Here is a 21,516-nt window from a genome sequence, read left to right on the forward strand (position 1 = left end):
CTTGGGAGTCCTGAGGAAAGTCAAGTCCACGGGGAGAGTCAGCTTAGAAGAAGAGGAGGGCGCAGGTAGGGAAGGGGTGACAGGTGGGACAGTGGCCAAGAACGATGGAGACCTCCCAGGTGTAGGTGCACATGCCAGAAGACAGATGGGGGCTGGACTCGGCACTGCCGGGCAAGACCAGGAATGAGGGGTATGATGGGCTCACTGCTCAGGGTTAGTCTCTGAAGGGGGTAGGCCCCGGGCCAAACGGACAGTGACCCGGGAGGAGCCGCCGAGCAAACCTCATAAGGAAGGAATTCTTGTTCCTGTCTGACAAGTAAGGAAACGGAGGCACAGAGTCATAGAGAGGTTAAGTAATTTACTCAAGGTCAGGGAGCATAACCACTTATTACTAAGTGATTACTATTATTATTAAGTGCACATCTTGGAGCAGAGTTCTGAACTCTGGGGGTCTGACTCCTAGTAGGTGCTCTTGTCCATCCCGCCTGTAACAGTCACAGCAGAACTCTCTCTCTCCCTCTAAAAAAAACACCAAAACCTAAACCAAAACCCGGCAGCTCCTTTCCCTGCATCCCCCTTCCACTTAAGAAAGACAGCAGCATCCTGTTCCCCGCCCCCCCCCACCCCCCAATTTTCTTCTGGCTTATAGAAGGCCATCTTCCCTCAGTAGTAGGGCCAGACTCTGAGCACTGAGGACAAATCAGCGGTTGGGAGAGCATTGAGCGGAAAAGGAGTAGGGGTGACCAAGGTGGCCCCAGGATGAGGTACCAGGCCCTGCCCCTCCCTTTGGTTTCTCAGACCCCACGGAAGCCCCCGGGAGGGGTCAGGCTCTCTCAGCATGGCTGAGATTGAATTTCTTGCCCTGGTGAAGAGGGGGAAGGGTAGAGCTAGATTTAAGGTGACTCAGTAAAGCAAAGGAACATGAGGGCTCCTCTACCCGGCTTGTCTCCCCAGAGTTCTGAGCTCCTGGAGGCTGTGGGCTTAGCAGCCCTTGGATCCCTCCCAGGTGAGCCCACCACTTTGTTCCGGGCTGTTAATATTTGCAGATGAAACCGGGGGCCCAGCCTGGGCGCTCAGGGCTGTGGAGCCAGACAGTCTGAATCGCAGTCCCAGTGTGTGCTAGCTTTGTGACCTTGAGCATGCCACTTAACCTCTCTGAGCCTGTTTCCTCACCTCTAAAGTGACAGCAGGACCGAGGGCTGTACATTTGGTTTAATGCCCTGCTGCCCCCAGTTTGCTATTCTTAATTTGGAGCAAGGGCCCTGCATTTTCATTTTGCACCGGCCCCCACAAATTACGTAGCCAGTCTTGAATGGGAATAGTATTATCTACCTCAGAGGGCTGTTGCAAGGATTAAATTAAATAATCTGTCTAAAGTGCTTACAGCACAGAGTGCACAATGAGCGGGAACAACTGCCTATTGTTCCCTGCCATTAGATCACCCCCAGTGCAGATCTGTGGTAAATGAATGAAATGAGAGAATGAGCGAGAGCCCGGGGAGCATCTGGAAGCGAAGGTGCCGGGGCTGAGGGGGTGGTACGGGAAGTGGGAGCATTTTGGTGCCCCACACGGCGAAGCACTCGTTCCCACGGCAGCCGGTGGTTTGCGCCGTGGTCCTGACCCAGACACCACGCCTCGAAACAGTCCACTCGGTGGGAGCTGAGGACGCGGGCGTGGTCTCAGCCCCCGGCAGTCTTCAGGGTCAAGCTTCCAGAGCGGCAAGAGAGGGTCGGCGGGGGCCACTTGGAGCGTCCAGGCGGGACTGGGGGCGGAGTCAGCCCTTCCGGCCTTCCCGGGGGCGGGTCCTGGGGTGACAGCCCCGCCCCGCGCCGGGGACGGGGCCTCGCGCATGCGCCGGCCAGCCGGGGCAGGGCGGGGCTGCGCTCAGAGGAAGGGGTTGGTGCCGGGATGCGGGGGCGGCTGGAGCGGCCCCGCGGAGCCCGACGTGGGCAACAGGGGCTGTGGCAGGCTCGCGGGCGGCGGCGTGAAGGCGCCGGCCTGCGGGAAGACGCTGACCGAGGCGGGGAGGGTCACGCCGGCTGGCACGCTGCTGAGCGGGAGAGGCAGGGAGGCGCTGTAGGTCATGGAGCCCAAGGGCGCCCCGACCGGCCCGCCGGCCGCCAAGCCTAGCGCGGGCGACCCGGTGCGCATCTGGTTCAGGGTCGGCCTGGCCTGCTCGCTCCCACCGAACGGGTTGGTGGGGGATGGAGCGCTGAGACCTGCGGAACGAGAGCGGGTGGGGAGCTTGGAGTGCGCCGGGGGGGGGGGGGGGGCACACCCCCCAAAAGGGGGGGGCGGGGAGAGGAGGCACGATCTGGGGTCTCAGAAATAGGGAAGAAGAGTAACATTTTTAGGGCAAGGGCTGAAAGGAGGGAGGGAGAGAGCAGGGGCCCCCAGTGTTGAGACGCGGCAGGGACAAGGGGTGTCCTACCTGTCAGAAAAGGGTTTCGCGTCTTTGCAGCCTGGGGCGCCTTGACTAATGAATCAAGGTTGACCAAGGAGGAGGCCGAAGGGCCCAGGAAAGACTCAGGAGTCCGGCATGCTCGGGCCTCCTTACTGGGCTGGGTTAGCGCTTCCTCCAGTACACCCAGGTCAAAGGATTCTGGCTCCTTGGTGCCATTTTGCTTGGAACTGGGAATGGGGTCTCCAAACAGGTCCAGCTCTGGAACAGAAATGATTGAGCTCATGGGTAGGGATGGGGAGTGGTCTTCCCTCTTCTGGGAAGAAGAGGACAGAGGCCACCTCTGGGCAGGTCCCTCGTTCCCCAGAGCTGTATCATCCCCTGCCTCCTGCTTACCCACAGGACTGCCGGGCTTTCCCGAAGGCAGGGCCTGGGCACACTCCGGCCCCTCCTTGGTCTCTGTGGATACTGGAGGGTTGGCAAATGGGTCAAAAGGTGAGGTACCACCTAGAGCTAGCCAGGGAGGAAGAGGAAGATGAGATGGGCTGGCAAAAAGGTCAGGCACTGGTCTGACCCCTTTTAGGCAAGCAGCTGTCTTGACACAGACAGGATGTGCTGCCCCTTGGCGCTGGAGGGAGGGGACCCGGAAGTCCTCCCAGGCCCTCACCCACACCCTCTGGCCCTCTACTTACCAGGTGCATTGGAGGTCTCCACCAAGGCTCCCCAAGGGTCAGCCCCAGTGTCGGGGAGTTGGTGATGGGGGGAGTTCTGTGCCCAGAGGTCTGTGGATGGGGGTCTGGCAGGCAGCACTGGGGTCCGGCCCCAGGGCTCTGAGGAGGAGAGCATAGGGGGCAAGTCCCAGGGCTGGCTTCTGGACAGGGCACTTCCCGAGGGGACAGGAGACCAGGGGTCTGCGGAAGGCCCCCAGGAGGAGCCACTGGGCTCTGTGTTCGGCCTGAGACCTAAAACGGAAACAGTACAGACATGACCCCAGCCCCACCTTGACACCCAGTCCAGGGCCCTTCCCAGTTACCCAGACCAAGTTGGGAGGCCAAGGGTCCCATTTCACAGATGGGAAGCTGACTCAGGACCACCCAGCAAGCTGGAGCCCATATTCGTCAAGTTCTGCCAGGAACGTGGAGTCCCAGGCATGGGCAGCTCAGGCCACCTTCCCAGTCAAGGGCAGGGACGGGCTGGGGCTTCAGGAAAGCCACGGTGACCGGGGGAACCGAGAGAACATCTCCGAGTTTTCCATGAGCTGGGCTCTTCAGATGTGCGCTTCCATCCCTCACTACAACCCCATGTCCCAGAGGAAGCTGAGGCTCAGAGGGGTGAGTGTCTTGCCCTCAGCTGGCCCTCAGCTATGGGGAGGGGCTTTCTGGGGCCAGCCTGGAAACCTCTTGCAGCCCTGCACGCCCACCTGGGATGTCCCATGGGTCAGCAGAGCAGCGTGTGGAGGGCGGGGCCGGGGCAGGTACAAAGATGTCTGCCAAGTCCAGAATGGAAGACTGTGGAGGGAGAGAGGCAGCCATGGCTCAGAAGTGGGCGAGACCAGAAGAAGGGCGGTCCTTGGCCTGTCCTCCTCAGCCCAGCTCCTTCTCGCCTTTGTTCACTTCACAAACATCTACTAATGATCCCTTGTCTCCGTACAGTGCTTTGCAGTTTATAAAATGTTTCCTCATCCGCTTGGTGCCTGCACAACAACCCTGTGCACTGACGTAGTACAGGTCGTGGTGTATCCATTTTATAGACGCACCAGCGGAGGCTCAGAGAGGGGAACCGATGTGCAGGGAGCCGCACAGCTGGGGAGAGGCAGAGCTGGGATAAACCGAGGCCTGCCTGACCCCTTCAGTTGTTCTGCTCCCCAGCCCATCAGTGGCAAAAGACAGATTTTAGAACAAGTCTGCTTTCCTAAGTCGGAAACCAGCCACAGTGAACACAGGCAGAAAGGGGATAGAGACATCCTAGCTCCGTGCACAGCTTTGGAGGGTGGCCTTGTTCCCAGAAGCTACCCACTCCCCTATTCTTGGAAAGTATGTATATGAGCCCAAGATGTTGTGAGTACCATGTGCCTGAGCCCGCCTCCCCCCGCCCCCAATCTGGATCCACAGTATCACGTAATCCTAGAATACCAGAGAGAGAGCTGCCCAACTAAAGGAGGAAACTGAGCCCAGAGCAGTGGTGTGCCCCAAGTCAAATAAATGACAGCAAATCCAGAACCCAAATCCGGGGGAGGGGATCAGGATTCTTTGTATCCCACTTTGCTGTCAGCCCAGTCACCAGCCCATGTGGTCTGGGCCCGAGGGCTGCTGCACCCCCTCTATTCCTCTTTCCATTGAATAAACACTTAAACGGTGCTTACTATATATGAAGTGCAGTTCTGAAGTCTACAAATACCGACTCAGCTCATCTCTCAGGCTCAGTCAGCCCGTGCAGCCCAGCCCCTCCCTACCTGGCTGGTTTTCAGCTTCTCCTCCTTTCCCTCTTCTCTCTCTGGCTCTTTGTCTTGCCAACGGCGAACTGCAGCCCCAGCACCATTGGCCACAGGGGAGTCCTCTCCCCGCCAGGACCTCACCTCCTGTGGAAGGCACAGGGGAGTGAGGACAGCACGAGCAGCCCAGGCTGGACTTGAGGGGACCGGGGGAGCTGGAGTCAAGAGGAGTGCAGGGAGAGAGGTTAGGCACAGCAGGACCACTGGGAGCCTGGTTAGTGCCTGTGTAGCACCTGCACCTGCACCTGCACCAGCACCTGCATCTGCACCTGCACCAGCACCTGCACCAGCACCTGCACCAGCACCGGCACCAGCACCTGCACCTGCACAGGAGGCTCGGCCTGCTACCTTCTCGTGCTCCTGCCGGCTCAGGCGCAGAGCCAGCTGCAGCTGCAGGTCCTCATCCCTGTGGGAGGCTGGGGGGACGGGCTGCGAAGGAGGAAGGAAAGGGGTGAACTCGGCCCAGTGCTCCCACTCCTGGGCGGGAGGGCAACGTAGCCCCGCAGGGGGAAGGGAGGTGGAGAGAGAAGGGCCCACCCTGAGTGGATGTGGGCATCCTGACCCCAAGGCATCAAGATGTGTGTGGCCTTCTCCCTGCCTGGGTCTGCGATGCAGTTTCCAAGATCAAGGAGATTGATCCTTTGCTTCCGGGTGCCCTGAGCGTCCCCAGGCCCTGCTGTGTGAGGCCCGGCTGCTTCCTGCCCAGTCTGCCTGGATCCGCAGAGAGGATGATGACGGGGGTGGGGCTATCCCTGCCCCCCTAAAAGGACAGCAACCCCACAGCAGGGGTTGTGGGGGCGGCATATCTCTGGGTCTCCCAGGAATGTGTCTATCAGCGTACTTGCCTTCCCCGGGGCCGCGGCAGGCCCGTAAGACACATATGTGCCCTCACCCCACTCAGCGTTCGCTGCCCTTTCCAGGCGCAGCCAGAGGGGACCGCAGGCAGGGAGGCAGTCCCTGCCAGGACAGTCCCGGGCACACGGACAGGCCCTGTGCTGTCCAGAGTAGAGGAGCCTAGGAGCCAAGGGCGTGGGGCACCAGTGCCCTCCCCAGGCCACCGGGGGGGGGGGGGGCCTCACCTTCTCAGCCTCCTCGCGGCTCATGGCCAGGGCCAGCTGCAGATGCAGCTCCTCTTCTCCTGACGTCTGGGGCCGGGCCTGCTCCAAGTCGGACGTGTAGCGGGGGGATGAGGAGGAGGCTGCAACGACCGTGGACCGTCGGCCATCGTGGCTCCTGTGACCGCGTGCCTCCCCTCCCCTCCCCTGCCCCTCCCCCCACAACCAGGAAGCTCTAAGGCTCAGAGGGGGAAACTGAGGAAGGAAACGACTGGCAGCCAGGGCCCCAGGGGGACAGGCAGTGTGCTTGGCACTCTGTGTGAGGCTTCCCATGCCCCCCCCCCCCCCAACTAGAGACTCCAGTCCCTCCTTTACAGACGTGCCAATAGCCAGAGGTTGCCTGGCCAGGGTCCTAAGGTAAGACTTGGAGCCAGGTCCACTGACTCCAGCTTCTGCAATCTTCTGGCTCGGGGGGGGGGGGGGGGGCGGGGTGCCCATCCTGCCTGGGGTCAAGTGAGGTGGGAGGGAGAGAGTTCCAGCCAATCAGGGCCATGTCTCTCAAAGCCCTTGGCACACTGTCAAGGGCTTTAAGAAAGGAGGGCCATCCTGAGTACCCCTCAGATCCCAGAAGCCCACTTCGGGGCAGGGAGGAGAGTCCAGAACTGCTCTGCAGGGGCGCCGGGGTGGCTCAGTCAGTTGGGCGTCTGACTCTTGATTTTGGCTCAGGTCACAATCACATGGTTCATGGGATCGAGCCCCATGCTCGGCTCTTCGCTTACAGCATGGAGCCTGCTTGGGATTCTCTTTCTCTGCCCCTCCCCCGCTCACATTTCTCTCCCTCCCTCTCTCTCTCTCTCAAAACAAAAACAAAAACAAAAACAAAAACTCTGCAGCACCCTGTTTTCAGGAGGGGGTCATGAGGAATGCCACTGACGGAGCACCTTGTGCCCTGTGTCTGGGCACAGGGCCAAGGGCATTCCTGAGCCTGGTCTCATTGATTCTCACATCCAACACCCGAAGGATTTTCCCTGCTTCACAGATGAGGAAGAGGAGACTCAGAGAGGCGGCCGTCTAGACCCCTCCGCTCGAAAGGGACAGAATGAGGAACGCTGCTGGACTCCAGAAGCCTGAGCTTCTGCTACCACAGCAGCCCACGGGGCATGGTCCCACTGTCGTCTGCGCTAACTTGCGGGGCACCTGCTGTGCCAGGCGTCCTGCCTTCCGTGCTCCATTCGTCACCTCCCTGAATGCTCGCGGCATCCCTCTGACCTCGGGCTGCCTCCTGGCCCCCAGCCACAGCCCCGGGGCTCACTCACAGTTGTAGGAGGACGGGGATCCGTGGCGGCGGCCCAGGCCCAGCTGCCCGCTGCCGATGCCCATGCCCTCCAGCGCCATGCGCTCCTTGGTCTTGAGGGCGTGGGTCCGCTCCTGCCGGAGGCGCTCCTCGTCCCTGAGCAAGGCCATCACCTGCTTGACCTTCTCGCGCACGTTGACGCCCTGGTCCTTGCCGTCGCGGTCGATGTACTGGAAGTCCTTGAGCGTCTGGATGGTGTAGAGGTTCTCGCGGCACTGGTGGGCCACCCTCTCGGAGCCCGTCTTGAGCAGGTAGTCCAGCAGCGTTAGCGCCTTGTACACGTGCCGCCAGTTCTTGCCGCTGTCGTTGAGCCGCCGCCACAGCATGCCCATGACCTCGGCGAAGGCCACCGTGTTGAAGGTCAGGTCGGCAATCTCCGACATGAGCGAGCTGGGCGGGCCCCACGGGTCATTGCTGGTGGCCTCGCGCACCTTGATCTCGGCCTCCGAGTAGTTGTGCACGATGTTCTTCACCTGGCGCCGCAGCGCTGAGGTCGTCATGGCCGGGGACTTGGAGATGGGCGGCCCCCGCCCCCGCCGGAGGTGGAGGGCCGAGGGCCACCGTCTCGAGGTCACGGTCTCCAGGGATGGGCCGCCGAGCTCTCAGCAGGGCGGCTGCGTCCTTGGGTTCCACATGGGTCTGAGGAAGAGAGGGACTGGAACTCAGGAACTCAGGGGCAGTGGCTCACCTGGACAGCCACTCGGGCCTGGCTGGGGTCCCCGCTGCCAGGAACAGCCTCTGGCAGGTGCTCATTCTTATTTTTCTTATCTGACGCATTATTCAGCCAACACTTGCAGCTTTGCGTGCTCTTTGCTCTTTTGCAGTCCCGCTACAAAGACGGGGTGATTATTATTCTCTCCATTCACAGATGGGGAAGTGAGGTTCAGAGAAGGATTGAGTGATTCGTTCGAGTTCACAGAGCTGATGCGATTGGGAGTGACCCCGGCAGACGCACTCCCCACGTCCTCACCCTTAGCGACAGGCAGGAAAGCGACCCCCAGGAATGCCTGCTCACCTCCCTCCTGCTTAATTACCTCTCCCTCCCGTTTCGGAGGCCAGGATCTCACTTAGGAGCTATCCCTCCCAGCTCCTCGTACCCCACTCCTCGTTTCTCAAATCACTAGTTTGTGCAGCTTAATTCATTCGGCACCTAGTTCCCGGGGCCTTCTCTCTGAGCCCGACCTTGTGCCAGGCACAGAGCACAAGTCCTGGTCCGCACACGTCCGGATGCGGGGCATAGACGATCCAGCCTAACACGGACACGCACAGGAACACCCAAGCTAGGAAAATCAGGGGAGACACACACACACACACACACACACACACACACACAGAGGCTGGACCCACAGAGCCTCCACACCAACCGTGAACCCCCACCCCCACTTTTGGAGAGGGCACCTCTCAGCACCTCTCCGCTCAATCCTGGGGCTCAACCTTGGGACTCGCAGGAGTCAGAAGCTGCCTGTCCTGCCCTCCCCCAGTCTGGGCTTTCCCTCCACCCGGCCCTGCCAACCCTGGGCTCGGTTCAAAGCGGCCAGCAGGCCTTGGCAGGCTTCTTCAGGGCCCAGGTGCCTGGGAGAGCTTGGGCCCGGAGGAGGGGATCCTGTGGGAGACCAGGCGGATGGAGTGCTGACTGAAAGGCTGCCTACCTTCTGTCTGCTGTCTGTCCGTCCAGCCTGGCAGGCCCTTCTGTGGGGATGCCACGGCCAATGCTTGTTTAACTCCTGTCCTCCTCCTCACTAGTGACTCAGACCTATCTTTACCTCCCCAACCGGTGGGCTGGAGGGTGGCAAGAGTCAAGATGAGAAATAATTGTGCCCCACAGCCCGCCCCGGAGTATGCGCCCCTCCCAGTGCTGGCCGCAGAAACCAGCAAAACCAGTCAGGCATCCTGCCTCCACCAGCAGCCCTACTTGAGCCTGGCTGCCGAGCCCTCCAGCCCAGCCTGGGGGAGTGGGAGGGGCCCTCAGTGCGGACCCGTGGCCCTGTCTGGACTTTCCTCCTAGAAGGGGGAACAGAGGAAACTCCTCTGCACACCTCTGCTGGAGCTGGGGGAAGAGAGGGATCAGAAACTCCAGGGAGGTGCCTGGACCTCCCTCCCCTGAAGTTAAAAGGGACAGGGGGGGGGGGGGAGGGAGGGGGGAAGAGGGGGCAGGGAGAGGCCCAGGGAGCACGGAAGGGAGGGAGGAGGAAAGGAAGGATCGCGGGAGGGAGCCGCTGGGAGCTCTGCCAGCCGTGTTACAAGCAAAGGGTTTTATCGAACACAATATGCCCAGAAATAAAAGGGAGTGAAACAGAAACCCGGCAGCCAGTGGCGGCAGCGGCAGGCCCGGGAGGCCGGGTATGGAATTACTGCAGTGACCTTGAGCCAGACCCTGTCAGGTGGAGGGAAGGACACTGAGAAGGCAGAGCCTGAGAGGCTAATTCAGAGATGGGGTGGAGGGTGGGGGGCAGAGCGGGGAGGGGAAGGCTGGAGGAGGAGGCGGGGCACGGAGCACAAGTATCTGCTCTCTCCTTTATATAAGGTGCCCAGGAGAACTTGGTGGGGGGGCGGCTCCTTTTTTCGGGACTAAGGGACTAAGGGAATCCTCAGGGCTGAGGAAGTCGACGGCCATCCTCCGAATGGGGATTCAGGGAGAAGGAAGGAGCCTAGATATGTCGAGTCACGTGCGAGAGTTTGTCCAAAGTGTGTGTGCGCCCCACCAGCCCACAGTCCCTCCCATCCTCTGCTAAGGTGCCCCGGCCCCTGCCCTGCATCAGGTCAGCGGCTGCTAAGGGGTGGGGGGTGGGAAGGGAGTGGCGGTGCCCTAACTCTTGCCCGCGGAGGGACAGGAGCGAGCTAGAGCTCTAAGCTGGAGTCAGCCCTGAGGTGGCTGTGTCCTGGGGCCCCGGAATGGGGTAGGGGCTGCCCTGAGGCTAGAGGTGCCACAGAGGCCGAGGGGGAGGGGTGGGCAGAGGAGAACGGAGTCTGCGGCGGCGGCGGCGGCGGGGAATGCCACCGGAGATGTTAGTCCCAGGGTGGGGAGCCGATCCTTGAGTCCTGCTTCCCGGGGGCTGCAGGGAGGGGAGGAGGGAGCGGCAGCGGGCAGAAAGCCTCCAGGATCCGCTAGAGCCCTGACCTCCTCACCCCCTCTCCGTGGGACCCGAGAGGGAGGCTAAGCCCCGAGCCTTCCATGAGAGAGGCACCACCGCCTCCACGGAGGCACCAGCTTACCTCCGGTGCAGGCTCCCTTGGCCCCAGCCCCGGGACCACGAGCAGCCTCTGCAGTGACCTTCCGACCTGCGCGGCAGGGGGACAGCACAGCCTCGGGAGCGTCCCCAGAGCCATCCACCACGGACCCCGGTCCTGGAGATGCCCACCCTCTCCCAGGAGGCGCAGACCCCTTGGAAGGGTGGAGGCAGGGTCCCCAGGAGGGGCTGCAGCCCTGCCTCTTGCCCGTTGGTCTTTTAGCCGCCCAGCCGGCAGGCAGGCAGCACTCGGAGGAAAGTTGCCCAGCTGGCCGGGCAGGTCTGCCTCAGCAGTAACAGGACACAGGAGGAAGCGCAGGGTTGTTAACCCCTTCCTGCTGGCTGGGCAGGCGGCACGGGCAGAGGGGGGCGGCCTGCCTGCTGGCTGTCCCCAGGACGTGCACATCCAGAGCCAGGGCTGGTAGCCCACTCCCACCCAGCAGCGAGTTAACCCTTCCCCTGCCTCAACAGGAAATAGGGTGGGGAGGGCTCCAACACCCACCCCACCCCTCCCCCCCCCCCCCCGGAGCCAGGAAGACCATTCCCAGGCCATTTGGCGGAGTCTTGTTTTCTGTGGGCTCCAGCTGGCCCCCTCAGCCACCCCGAGAGGCACACGCAGGCTCCAGGCATAGCCTCTCTGAGGAACGGAGTGACCTGATCTTTCCAGAACTCCTCCCGCTCTCCACTGGAGGATGCTGAGGCCCACGAGGTCCTTATCAGAAGCACCGCATGCGAAACCAAGCCGGCAGGAGGCTATGGCCACTGCCCCGTGTCCCACCCACACCCCTGCTCCACCGGCACTTAAAGCAATGAGCCCAGCATTAGCACAGCTGTTCTTTGAACTCTGGGAGCCGGGACCCGGAGCCCACTCGCACGGGAGGCCTGGCCCAGAATGAGGATTTTTGGACAGACAACCCCGTTCGGGCATGGAGTCTGAGCGGACAGCACTTTTCTTTCCGGGGGCCACCTCTTGTCCACTTGGCACTGCTCTGAGCAAGGGGGTGGGCGTTCAAGTCCAGAGGCTGTTTTTAGGGCAAAAAGTGGCTCAAGGAAACCAGCTGGTCTGACATGAGGCGGGGCAGAGACAGGCTGCCGAGGACACGGGATCTGGTCTCTGGGGTGGGGCGGTGCAGTGAGCACGATCCCCAGGGCCCTTGGACCCAGCTGAAGTGGGAGGATCTCAGGGAGCCAGGCCCCATGGGGCCTAGTTCTCCTGGTCTCACATTGGTCATACTTGGTGATGACACTTGGGAAAGACCTGGCTCCCGGAAGTGTAGCCCCAAAAGCCTGGGCCAAGGAAGGTCAGAGGCGGGGTTCATGACAGGTGATGCTGTCCTGTCACCGGACTCGTTCCTTGTCCTGCTACCAACCTGCTCTTCTGCTCAGCACCCCACACGTCACCTTGCGGGTGTGTTTCTCCTACCTCCTGTTGGATGGCTCCAGGAACCGGGAGGAGGGGGATCTGGGGCAGGTGGGACACGGGAGACCCGGGTCATGACCTGGCTTCATCCAGATCCGACATTCAAGACACAAAGGCCTAAAAGTTCTTTATTGACTTGTTTGTTAATCAGTTTCCCAGAAGGCACCTTGCACGCGTGAGTCAGATACAAATACGCAAAGTCTCCTCGACATTCTTTATGGGTCTGAGCTCGTCAGCCAGGACCATGAGGTCAGTCACTAGGGTGTCCAGCAGCCCGTAGACCTGGAAGAATGGGATGAAACCACAGGCTAGGGTTTGCTCTGTGGGAAGCCCCTACACAAGGGAGCACCCGGCAGGCTACGAGGGACATGTCTACACCAGGACAGAAGCGGCAGAAGGGGTAAAAACAAACTTGTGGAGCTTCTGTAGAACTGTTGTTTTTGCAGAGAGCTTTATTTTTCAGACCGGCCTGCGGAGGTCATCCTGCACTAGCCCCTTGGACATATGGGGGCCTTAGAGCCTGGGGTGGTTGAAGAGGCAATTCCAAGGAACAGTGGGGTGGTCCAGTTCCACCCTGGCCATCGGGGGTGTAAGATCCTTCCTGTGAGATCACAGATCCACATACCGAAATGTCTCCAGGACCAGCCCTCCCGTGGGGCCGGACCACATGAGCCCCGGCAAGCTGATTCTTTATTTCAAAGAGCCCTATGATTACTCTCTAAACCCCATCAGTCTTCGGAAATCACAGTGATGTCACCAGTAGCAAATGGAACTTCTGATCAAATGGGATCCCGAGCGTTACCACAATGTATGATGCAATCGCGGCTACCTAGCTGTCCGCACCAGAGGAAGACAAAGCACTGCCATTAGACACGGTGACAATCGAATGTGGCTTCGTGGACCTCCGCTCCGAAATAACAAAGAACAGAACACAACACCTGAGTGACTCTCTAAGGACTTACCGCTTAAGAATAGACCATTATGCTCAGGTCACCATCTCCCCGGTTCATGAGACCCAGCCCCGCGTCGGGCTGTGCGTTGACAGCAAGGAGTCTGCCTGGGATTCTCTCTCTCTCTCTCTCTCTCTCTCTCTCTCTCTCTCTCTCTCTCTCCCCCCCTTTCTCTCTCTCTCCCCCTTTCTCTCTGCCCCTCCCCCACTCGTGCATGTGCCCTCTCTCTCAAAATAAATAAATAAACATTTAAAACCAAGAAGAATTGGGGTGCCTGGGTGGCTCAGTCAGTGAAGCGTCTGACTTCAGCTCAGGTCATGAACTCGTGGTTCGTGAGTTCGAGCCCCACATCGGGCTCTGTGCCGACAGGTCAGAGCCCGGAGCCTGCTTCGGATTCTGTGTCTCCCTCTCTCTCTCTGCCCCTTCCCTGCTCGTGCTCTGTCTCTCTCTCACAAGAATAAATAAAACATTAAAAAAAATTATAAAGAAAGAAAGAAAAAGAGTGTATACCATTAGGAAGTCTCTGCAGTGCTTTACAACCCTCACACTTGCTGAAAATCCACCCTACCTAATGTTCCCCCATCTGCCGTGACGCACCTAACACAGACAGGAAGTGGGGGTGGCAGAAAAGGAGGCGCTTCTGCTCTGTTCCCCTAGTCTGTTTTCCCAACCACAGCCAGGGTGATCTTCTAAAGCCTAAGTCAGACCATATCACTCCTCCGTTCAAAACCCTGGGACTTCTCATTTCACTCAGAAAAACCCCAAGGCCACTCAATGGCCTACGAAGCCCCACACGCCCTAAGACTTGCTCCCTCTCGGTGGCCTCTGTGGCCTCTGTCCTCCCGGCCACTCCCTCCCCTGCCTTAACTGCACCTTCTGCCTGGGGCACTCTTCCTGGATGTCCACATGGCCGCCCCTCACCTCCCTTCGGGTCTGTTCCGTGTTGCAGTGAGGCTCACCTACCCCCACCCAGGCCTTCCCCACCCCCTGGCCCTGGGTTATCTCTCTCCCACACTGCTGGTCACTGAACACACCCGGTGTGCCATTTATGCCCGAGGCCTGTCCCTCACACACCAGGATGCCCTTCACAGGGGCAGCTCTGCTTCCGTCTTCCATCACGGACACGCTAGGTGTTTCTCGCTCGTGGAATAAACAGGATGAATGAGGGAGGGGAGGATGGCACGCAGAGCAGGTGTGAGCGAGGGGAGGGCTGGGCGCGGGGCTCGGGCCCTCACCTCCGTGTGCAGCTTCTCGGTGTATTTCTTCATGACCAGGGGATCTATGGGTTCCTGGGAGGTCATCGTGCCGTCAGGGGCAGGGTCTTCCAAGGAAACCCTGTCCCGACTTGAAGACTTCAGCGGTTTCTTGTCATCCTTTGCCTTGTGCTTCTTGCTGTCTAAACGGTCCTGCGTGGAGAGACGGAGACACGCACAGCCTTCAGGAGCTCCCGGGGGAGGGCCAGGGCTTTCTCAAGAGCAGTTCACTGGGAGGCCCAGGGTCTCGCGCTGGAGCGACCGTCCACCTGCCACAGCCCCTCCGACGCCTCCCCGGCCCCACCTGAGGCCCACACTATGTCCCAGCATGCCTCTTTCCCCGGCAGCTTGGCAGGTTTTCTATCCTCTTTCTCTCTGATTCCCAGCTGCTTCTTTTCCTGGGCTGCCCCTTTCCGGTCCTCCTTCCCAACCTTCCCGGCAGTCGCTTTCACTTCTGTAACAGGCGGGGACTTGCGATCTAAGGGAGGTGGATGCAAGACGGCGTGACCTGGCCTCGCTGACCCCACAGGCAGGGTCGGGAAAGCCAAGGACCCTGAGCTGTCGGTGCTCCGAGAAGGAGCAGAGCACGTGACCTTGGGCAGCAGGACTGCAGGGCAGGGGTGAGTCATTCAACCTCTCTAGGGCTCCGCCTGTCAAACCAGGGGACTGAGCGAAGGTGGGCACTCAGGTCGCTTCTGGGTCCCAAGTCCTGGCAGCAGATAGAAGGGTAGTGGGGCCCACCCCGCGGATCCACCTGGCGGGAGTTTCCACCAGAAGGGTGCAAATGGCTGAGGGGCCACTGCCAGGGGGCGGAGGGGTGGGGAGGGGCATGGCTGCAGTCTGACCTTGCTCTTCTGGTAGGTCCAAATAGATGGTCTCCTTCTCAGGCAGGCCCAGCAGAGCCCTCAGCCACAGGGAATGGCCCACCAGGCCATCAATCACATCCCGCCATAGCTGCAAACTAGAGAGCAGGGCATCCTGGAGACAGCCATCACCCCTCGTTTGCCCTTGAATGCGCAGAGGCGTGGGTCCTTCCCTTCCAGGACACGGGTGCCAAGGGCTACCACGGAGGGGCCATGCCCTGTCTAGCCCAGCAGCCTCACCAGTACCCGTGCAGGTGCTCAGACAGGGATCTGGGCTCCCCTCAGGCAGCCGCCGGGAAAGAGTGGCCCGGGGCTAGGGGTAGGTCAGTCTAGGCTCCGGCTTGAGACCCTGGCTAGACTTGGGACCGACCCTGTGGGGGCAGGGTAGCTTTTGCGAGGTTCCCTGAGGGCCCCACTGAAGGCGCTCATGCATAACCAAGCAAGTTCCAAGCAAGAAGGGAGGCTTTTCCCGGATTCTGCTCTTCTCGCTGTCCTCCGGTTTCTCCTCGGCCCATTCCTCTGCTGGTTGAGAAGGAACCAGGAGAGGGGGCGGGAAAGAGAGAGCAGCTGCTTCCTCCGCTCTGGAGAGCAGCCGGTGCCCGAGAGGCTGCCGCGGCAGGTGCCAGAGTGTGGAGGGTCTGCAGCACCTTTTTTGCGACCTAGGACTGCGCGCGCCCAGAACCACAGGCCGTCAGACGCCCCATCGGGGAGCCCGGGCCAGCTCTGCCGGGGGGCACCTACCACATCTGGTGCAGCAAGTCCGATTGCAGGGGCCTCGGTTCCTGGCACAGCTCCAGGGCTGCTTTGTTGAGCCCGATGAGGGCGTCCTCCCTCTGGCTCTCCTCAGGGAGTGCCATCACTGCCTGGCAGGGTTGTGGGGAGCATGAGCCGTCATTCTGCCCGGGACACCAAGGGTCCCCGCGTCCCCTAGCGATGGGCCTCGTGCAGTGAGGACAGAGAGCCGTACCGGGGTGCAGCCATGGAGGGTGGACCTCCCCCAGAAATATGTACCCGTGATCCCCTTCTCCGACGTGTGCCTGCGTCGGAGAAGGCACCCCTCCTATCCCGTGGTGGCCTAGGCGCCCGAGACAAAAAGAGATGACCCAAGAGACTGCTTTCTCCGGGCCTTCACGAGAGTTTGCTTCTTCGCCCCAGGGGGCAAAGGGGACAACTGGGGACCTCCCTCGGTGCGCTGGCACCTCCACCAGGGCCGCCCTCCTACCAACCCCTCAGGGTCAGGGGAGCACCTTTCTGAAATCCTCCAAACAGAGGTTCCACTCAGGTGGGGGAAGGCCATCCAGCTCCCAGGGGCTCTTGGTGCTCCCCAGGTCTGGGCTCTCCTCCACCAGGATCTCCTCCATAATGCTCTTCCGCTGAGAACTCTGAGCCCCCGCTCCAGGCTTCTGGGACCCTAAAGCGTCTCGGGAGTCCCTGAAGGCCTCGCTCTCCTGCCGGGGCACATGGGATTCTGAGACCGGGCTCTTAGAGTGTGCCGAGGGCTCCACGTTCACGGAGGCCTTCTCCAAGGAGGCAGCCCGGGCCCTGGGGCTGTGGCGCTCCTCCTCGCTGGGCCTGGCCTCCTCGGCCTTGGGGGGCAGGGTGAGGTACTGGCGCCACAGCCTATGCAGGTTTTGCACCACTTGGTGCTGGTAATGCAGCTGCAGCAAAGGCAAGGGAAGACACGCGTTGGGGAGGCTAGGCCGTGGGGCACCCGGAGTCCCAGCCGGCCCGTTCCCTCGAGGGCACTGGTGGGGGGGGCTGCAGGGAGGAAGCCAGCAGGGGCCGCGGTGGCCAGAGTGGCCCCTCGCATCCCCTTCAAGCTGTTCTCGCATTCGCGATCCCAAGTTAAGATCGCGTTTGAATGAAGGAGTTCGCCAAGCTCTGTTCCCAACCCAGCATCCACTTACTTGCTAAGTTATCTTGGGCAAATTACGTAGCCCGCCCTGGGCCTCAGTTTCCTCACCGGAAAGCGAGGATGTAACTAGTACCCCCGTCACAGGCCTGCACCTGAGGATTTCTGTGGCGGAACAAGTCCTCCTCAGTGAGATAGGCGTCCACGGGGGACGGCGCACGCTCTGGGGTCAGGATCCCACTCAACAGCTCCTGCAGCACGCTGTCCACAATGGTGACCGCTTCGTGGGCAGCCAGCTTGTCCTGGGGAAGGGAAGGTGGCACACGATGGCGGCTCAGCCTTTCAAAACCCCCGCTGCATCCCTGAGGGGAGCCGGAGCCCTCAGGACTTTGTGCCTTCCCAGGGGCTGAGCTCTTTCTACCGTCCGTCTCTCTCACACGTACATACACTCCCGTTTCCGGACTCAAAACCCCCTCGGTATCTCCAAACATCCATGTTCCCTACAACTGGCTGAAAGCCTGTAGGAGGGGAGCCAGTCCGAGAGAAGTTGCTCTCTCATGGGGCCAGAAGGTGACACAGTCAGCATTTCTCCCAGATTAGGAAGGAGGGCAAGGGGCGGGGGCCACATGGTTTGGGTGCACCGCGGGCGGAGCCTCAGCTAAAGTAGTTGGCTTATGTTTGGGGGCCACAGTAGGAGAAAAAAAAAAAAAAAAGCCCAGCTTTCTATAGAATGCCCGAAGGCACAGCACCAGGGGCCAGCTCTGGAACTGACTGGGGGCCGGGGCCGGCGGACTCCCAGTGCCCACCTCTCCCAACAAACACTCCCCAGGTCTTTGTTGGCAAAAACAGCGGCCTGTTGGTGAGAAATTCACCTCTTGGGCTGGAGGAAATAAGATCCCCGCAGGCAGTGCCAGGAAGAAAAGCAGAGGAACCTATCTGGTGTCCAGGGGGAGGTGGGGGGAGGGGGCAAGATCCTGGGTTACCTTCAGTAACTTCCTCTCTTCCCTGAAAACATCCTGGGTCAGGGAGACTGCGCGGAGGTTGACCTGCAGGAGAGCACCTCCTAATAAGGCGGGGTGGGTTCCAAACTCCCAACATTCCCTGAAGATGCCAGCATTCAGAGACTTGAAGAAGAAGGTAAAGGTTTTCGTTTCTCCAGGCAGAATCACACCTGCCAGGGACAGAGACGGAGGTTTTCACCACATGGGAGCTAGCTGAGCCCCAAGCCTGCACAATATTCACTGAGCCCTAAGCCCATGCATACAGTTAACTGGGCCCCTGGCCAGGGTGGTGACCAGAACCGAGGGGTTTCCTGGGAAGTGGGACTTTTGACTTCCTGCACAAAAACTGGCAAAGTCCCAGGCAAACGGGGATGAGGTGTGTGGGGTGGGGGTTCATCCTAGCCTCAGGCCTGAGCATATGGGTAACTGAACCCCTAGAAAGTTTCTGCTCCCTGGTGAGCGAGACTCTCTGTGTTCTCGAGTTCGGCTGTTCCCCCAACAGACATGCACGGTTAGGAGAGGACACAATTCACAGAAGACATGGACGAGAGGAGGCAGAGGAGAGGGGTTCAAAACTTGCAGGCACTTCAGCTAAACTTTGGCTCCTCGCAGACCACAGACAGGAGCCCGGGAGTAGGGCAGCTGGGTACCTTCTCGATTGTTAAAGTAAAACCGCTCCATCCTGTTTCTCTTCAGGTCTTGGAAAGAGTCCAGCTGAGACCGCCTCCGCCAGTTGTACCAAATGGCCACGGTGCCATTATTGACCACGGTCAGTTCCGAAGAGGTCTTCTCCCTTTCTAGAGTTTCGAAGGTCAAGCAAACAGCGATGCCAACACGCTTCTGGGGAAGGAGAGGTACGAGAAAGGTCTTTGAGGGAGGTTCTGGGCCAGGGTGACCAATTCATCCTTGATTGCCAGGGGCTTTTTTGGGTTTGGCCCTCCAGGGCCTGGCTGCTCTCAGGGTGCTATCGCTGTACCCCGACAACGGCTGTCTCTGAGGCTGCCGTCCATGGCAAGAAGGGAAGATAAAACAGATTTTGTATCTGATGGACAATTCTGCCCTTTAGAACCTTCTGGAAGCCATAGCTGTTCGAGAAGTTTCACTTATTTACATGCTTGGGGGGCTAGGTACGAGCTGGGTGGCTTGTGACAGTCTCTTTTCAGTCTTGTGATTTCCTTCTAGCTTAAGTTAGCCTTGCTGTTACCATTTTCAGACCTGCTGAATGCCTGACTAGATAAAAATGCAAATAGGTGACTATCCAGGCTCCTTGTGACTGCGCCTGAGGGAGGCCCTTCCCGCAGGTAGGTGAGGGTGAAGGCAGTTTTACCTTGTCTTCTGGGTTACGGCCTCTGATCCAGCAGGCTGGCTTCCCACAGAACAGCAGAGAAGGGCCAAGAACAGGCATGGGGACATCGTCAGGGTAACTGGCCAATGAGTCTCTGGAAGAAAACCCGAGGACTTCCTTTCCCTAAGGCTACCACGGTCTGGCCATGTGCAGCCCACGGAAATGGCTGCCAGGCCTAAAGAGGGGCCCGGCTCTACCCTCTGATGGAGGGCTCCACTCGGGCTCGGCTCTGTCCTGCTCTGTTCCTGCAGGTGGGCGCTTCTTGGACACAGAGACTCTTCACGCACAGCCATTTGGCGTGCGCGGCATTTCGCAGCATTTCCATGGCTGGAAAATCCCCATTAGGGGCTGGTTGCTGGAAGGGGGCAGACGGTCACAGAAAAGCTGGTGCAGGTGTTGGAAGGGGCCCATTGAGAGGCCGGGACGGAGGCCTCCAGATTTCAGAGCGGGGAGTCCTCCCTTTATACTGTGGGTGCGGGGCGGGGGTGGGGGGGAGGGAGGCCGCTCTTTCCAACCTCTCTGCCTAGGGCCCAGCCCGACTCACGAGGGCCCTGTGTCTTCAGAGGAACTTTCCTGGCTCCTATCGAATACTGGATAGTCTTCCACGGTAACGGTCGAGAAAGGCTGCCCTCTGCCCACCACCTCCAGGCCATCGATATCCTCAGGGAGACCAAGAAAGGGAAGATTAGCTGACTGAAGACAGGCCCAACGTTAAGGGGTTTCCCGGCACCGAGGGGCACTGACCTGCTGGCTGAAGTTCAGCTCTGCCATGACGCTCTGCAGCTCCTTGCGTCGGTAGATCAGGAACAGACTCCGATCCCAGGTGTAGCGGTACCAAGCATCCTTCTGGGCCGGCAGTCCTAGAGCAGCAGGGTCCAGGGACCCTCAGCACGGTCTGCTGTGGGGGCCTCTTCTCCACCCGCCGTCAGGGCTCGGAGAGCACCCAGCCCGGCACCACTTCCGGGAAAGGGGAAAATACACCTTCCCTGTGCAGCTGGACTCTGGTCCGCCTGCCTGCCCCATACCTACCGCCTCCGCAACGCTGCTCAGGGCTCCCACAAAATCAGCTTGCGAAGCTGCAAACCTTTGGGTTATAACAGCAACAGCGGCTCCATTTGACTGTGTTAACAACCCGCCAAAGCCTCTCACATACGCGCCCTGTCTCATTTAACACTCTCTTGTCCCACGGTACTTTACAGATGGAGAAACGGAGGACCAGGGAGGTTAAGTAACTCACTGGAGCTCACAAACCCAACACAGCTGGGGTCTGAACCCAGGCAGCCCAGCAGCCTCTAAAGCAGTGCAGCCGCACAGAAATATCACGCAAACCGCACATGCAAGCCGCCAATGTAATTTCAAAGTTCCTAGATGCCACGCTGAAAAAGGCGAAAACAGGTGAAATTAGCCTTAGTAACCTAGTTTAACCCAACAGATCAAAGATAGTATCAGTTCAGTAAGTAATCAATATAGACATGATTCGTAAAAATATATTTAATGGCTTGTATTTTATGCGAGTAGGAGTCTTCGAAACCCAGTGTGTAGTTGAGACTTACAGCACTTGAGTTCACACTAGCCACGTCCCAGGTGCTCGATGACCCCAGTGGCCACGGTGGCCGCGTAGACAGAGCAGCCCCACAGCTCACGCTCCAGCTCACCTCCCCATCGCTGTCTTACTGCCGGGGGGACTGGACCTCCAAGGGTTATGGGCCCCCATCCCAGGCCATTCTCACTCCACAGCCATGCTGTCCCCCGTCCCAGGCCCGTCCCAAGCTGCTGGTTTCCCGCCCACCCCTCACCTGTCTCCGCCTGGATGCAGTGGGGCTTCCTGACATGAGTGATCGGTTCCAGGAGGCCACGCTGAGCTTTGGTCTTTGTCATTACCAGACCCGTCATTTCATCTCCCAAGTATTCCAGTCGACTCCAGAACCCATTGGTCTCCTCACAGCTCTGGCAAGGAAGGACACACGGGTCAGATCACCTGGACACTTTGGAGAGAGGCTGGCGGAGGTGGGGGGGTCCGGGCAGACAAGACTGCCCCCACAGACTTCAGATGCTCCCTCTGGGGGATTCGCTGCTGCCCTGGGAGCAGGAAAGAAGCACCCGTTTTGAGGGGCGCCTGGGTGGCTCGGTCGGTTAAGCGGCCAACTTCGGCTCAGGTCGCGATCTCGCGGTCCGTGAGTTCGAGCCCCGCGTCGGGCTCTGGGCTGACCGCTCGGAGCCTGGAGCCTGCTTCCGATTCTGTGCCTCCCTCTCTCTCTGCCCCTCCCCCGTTCATGCTCTATCTCTCTCTGTCTCAAAAATAAA

The 21,516-nt window shown here is 59.9% G+C and overlaps 2 protein-coding genes across 9 annotated transcripts in view; both read right to left on the reverse strand.

Moving 5' to 3' along the window:
- Nucleotides 1–1,788: 1,788 nt before the first annotated feature.
- Nucleotides 1,789–11,150, reverse strand: EPN3 (epsin 3). 2 transcript variants are annotated; one of them, XM_040497188.1, is made up of 10 exons: nucleotides 10,515–11,133; nucleotides 7,264–7,940; nucleotides 5,972–6,090; nucleotides 5,241–5,321; nucleotides 4,854–4,979; nucleotides 3,822–3,909; nucleotides 3,094–3,363; nucleotides 2,798–2,914; nucleotides 2,432–2,662; nucleotides 1,792–2,219 (listed from the first exon to the last, which is right to left on the reverse strand). In XM_040497188.1, the coding sequence occupies exons 2-10, from the start codon at nucleotides 7,799–7,801 to the stop codon at nucleotides 1,885–1,887; spliced, it is 1,905 nt and encodes a 634-aa protein (XP_040353122.1). In that variant the 5' UTR covers nucleotides 7,802–7,940; nucleotides 10,515–11,133; the 3' UTR covers nucleotides 1,792–1,884. The 2 variants fall into 2 exon arrangements, with proteins under 2 accessions (XP_040353123.1, XP_040353122.1); XM_040497189.1 differs by lacking the exon at nucleotides 2,798–2,914 and having other exon boundaries at nucleotides 1,789–2,219; nucleotides 10,515–11,150.
- Nucleotides 11,151–12,049: 899 nt separating this feature from the next.
- The window catches only part of MYCBPAP (MYCBP associated protein), a 20,369-nt gene continuing 10,902 nt past the window's right edge, over nucleotides 12,050–21,516 (reverse strand). For 3 of the 7 annotated variants that reach the window (XM_040497172.1, XM_040497174.1, XM_040497173.1), the window contains 13 exons: nucleotides 21,009–21,159; nucleotides 19,957–20,072; nucleotides 19,757–19,872; nucleotides 19,195–19,306; nucleotides 18,518–18,707; nucleotides 17,850–18,037; nucleotides 17,022–17,168; nucleotides 16,262–16,672; nucleotides 15,756–15,877; nucleotides 14,997–15,112; nucleotides 14,484–14,629; nucleotides 14,134–14,304; nucleotides 12,381–12,549 (listed from right to left, as the gene is read on the reverse strand). In XM_040497172.1, the coding sequence (XP_040353106.1) occupies nucleotides 12,427–12,549; nucleotides 14,134–14,304; nucleotides 14,484–14,629; nucleotides 14,997–15,112; nucleotides 15,756–15,877; nucleotides 16,262–16,672; nucleotides 17,022–17,168; nucleotides 17,850–18,037; nucleotides 18,518–18,707; nucleotides 19,195–19,306; nucleotides 19,757–19,872; nucleotides 19,957–20,072; nucleotides 21,009–21,159 (2,109 nt within the window). In that variant the 3' untranslated portion in view covers nucleotides 12,381–12,426. Of the gene's footprint in view, nucleotides 12,231–12,380; nucleotides 12,550–14,133; nucleotides 14,305–14,483; nucleotides 14,630–14,996; nucleotides 15,537–15,755; nucleotides 15,878–16,261; nucleotides 16,673–17,021; nucleotides 17,169–17,849; nucleotides 18,038–18,517; nucleotides 18,708–19,194; nucleotides 19,307–19,756; nucleotides 19,873–19,956; nucleotides 20,073–21,008; nucleotides 21,160–21,516 lie in introns of those variants that run through there. The other 4 variants (XM_040497179.1, XM_040497176.1, XM_040497175.1 and 1 more) reach the window with 3 other exon arrangements.

The sequence above is a fragment of the Herpailurus yagouaroundi genome, unplaced genomic scaffold (assembly GCF_014898765.1).
Source record: "Herpailurus yagouaroundi ecotype Mexico unplaced genomic scaffold, PumYag 189, whole genome shotgun sequence".
In the NCBI taxonomy this organism is placed as follows: Eukaryota; Metazoa; Chordata; class Mammalia; order Carnivora; family Felidae; genus Herpailurus; species Herpailurus yagouaroundi.

Coding starts and splice junctions, on each gene's coding strand:
- EPN3 (XM_040497188.1), bottom strand. CDS start 7,801: ATGACGACCTCAGCGCTGCGGCGCCAGGTGAAGAACATCGTGCACAAC. Junction 4,980..5,240: donor GCCGGCAGGAGCACGAGAAG/GTAGCAGGCCGA, acceptor TGCCTTCCACAG/GAGGTGAGGTCCTGGCGGGG. Junction 2,915..3,093: donor GGAGACCTCCAATGCACCTG/GTAAGTAGAGGG, acceptor CTCCCTGGCTAG/CTCTAGGTGGTACCTCACCT.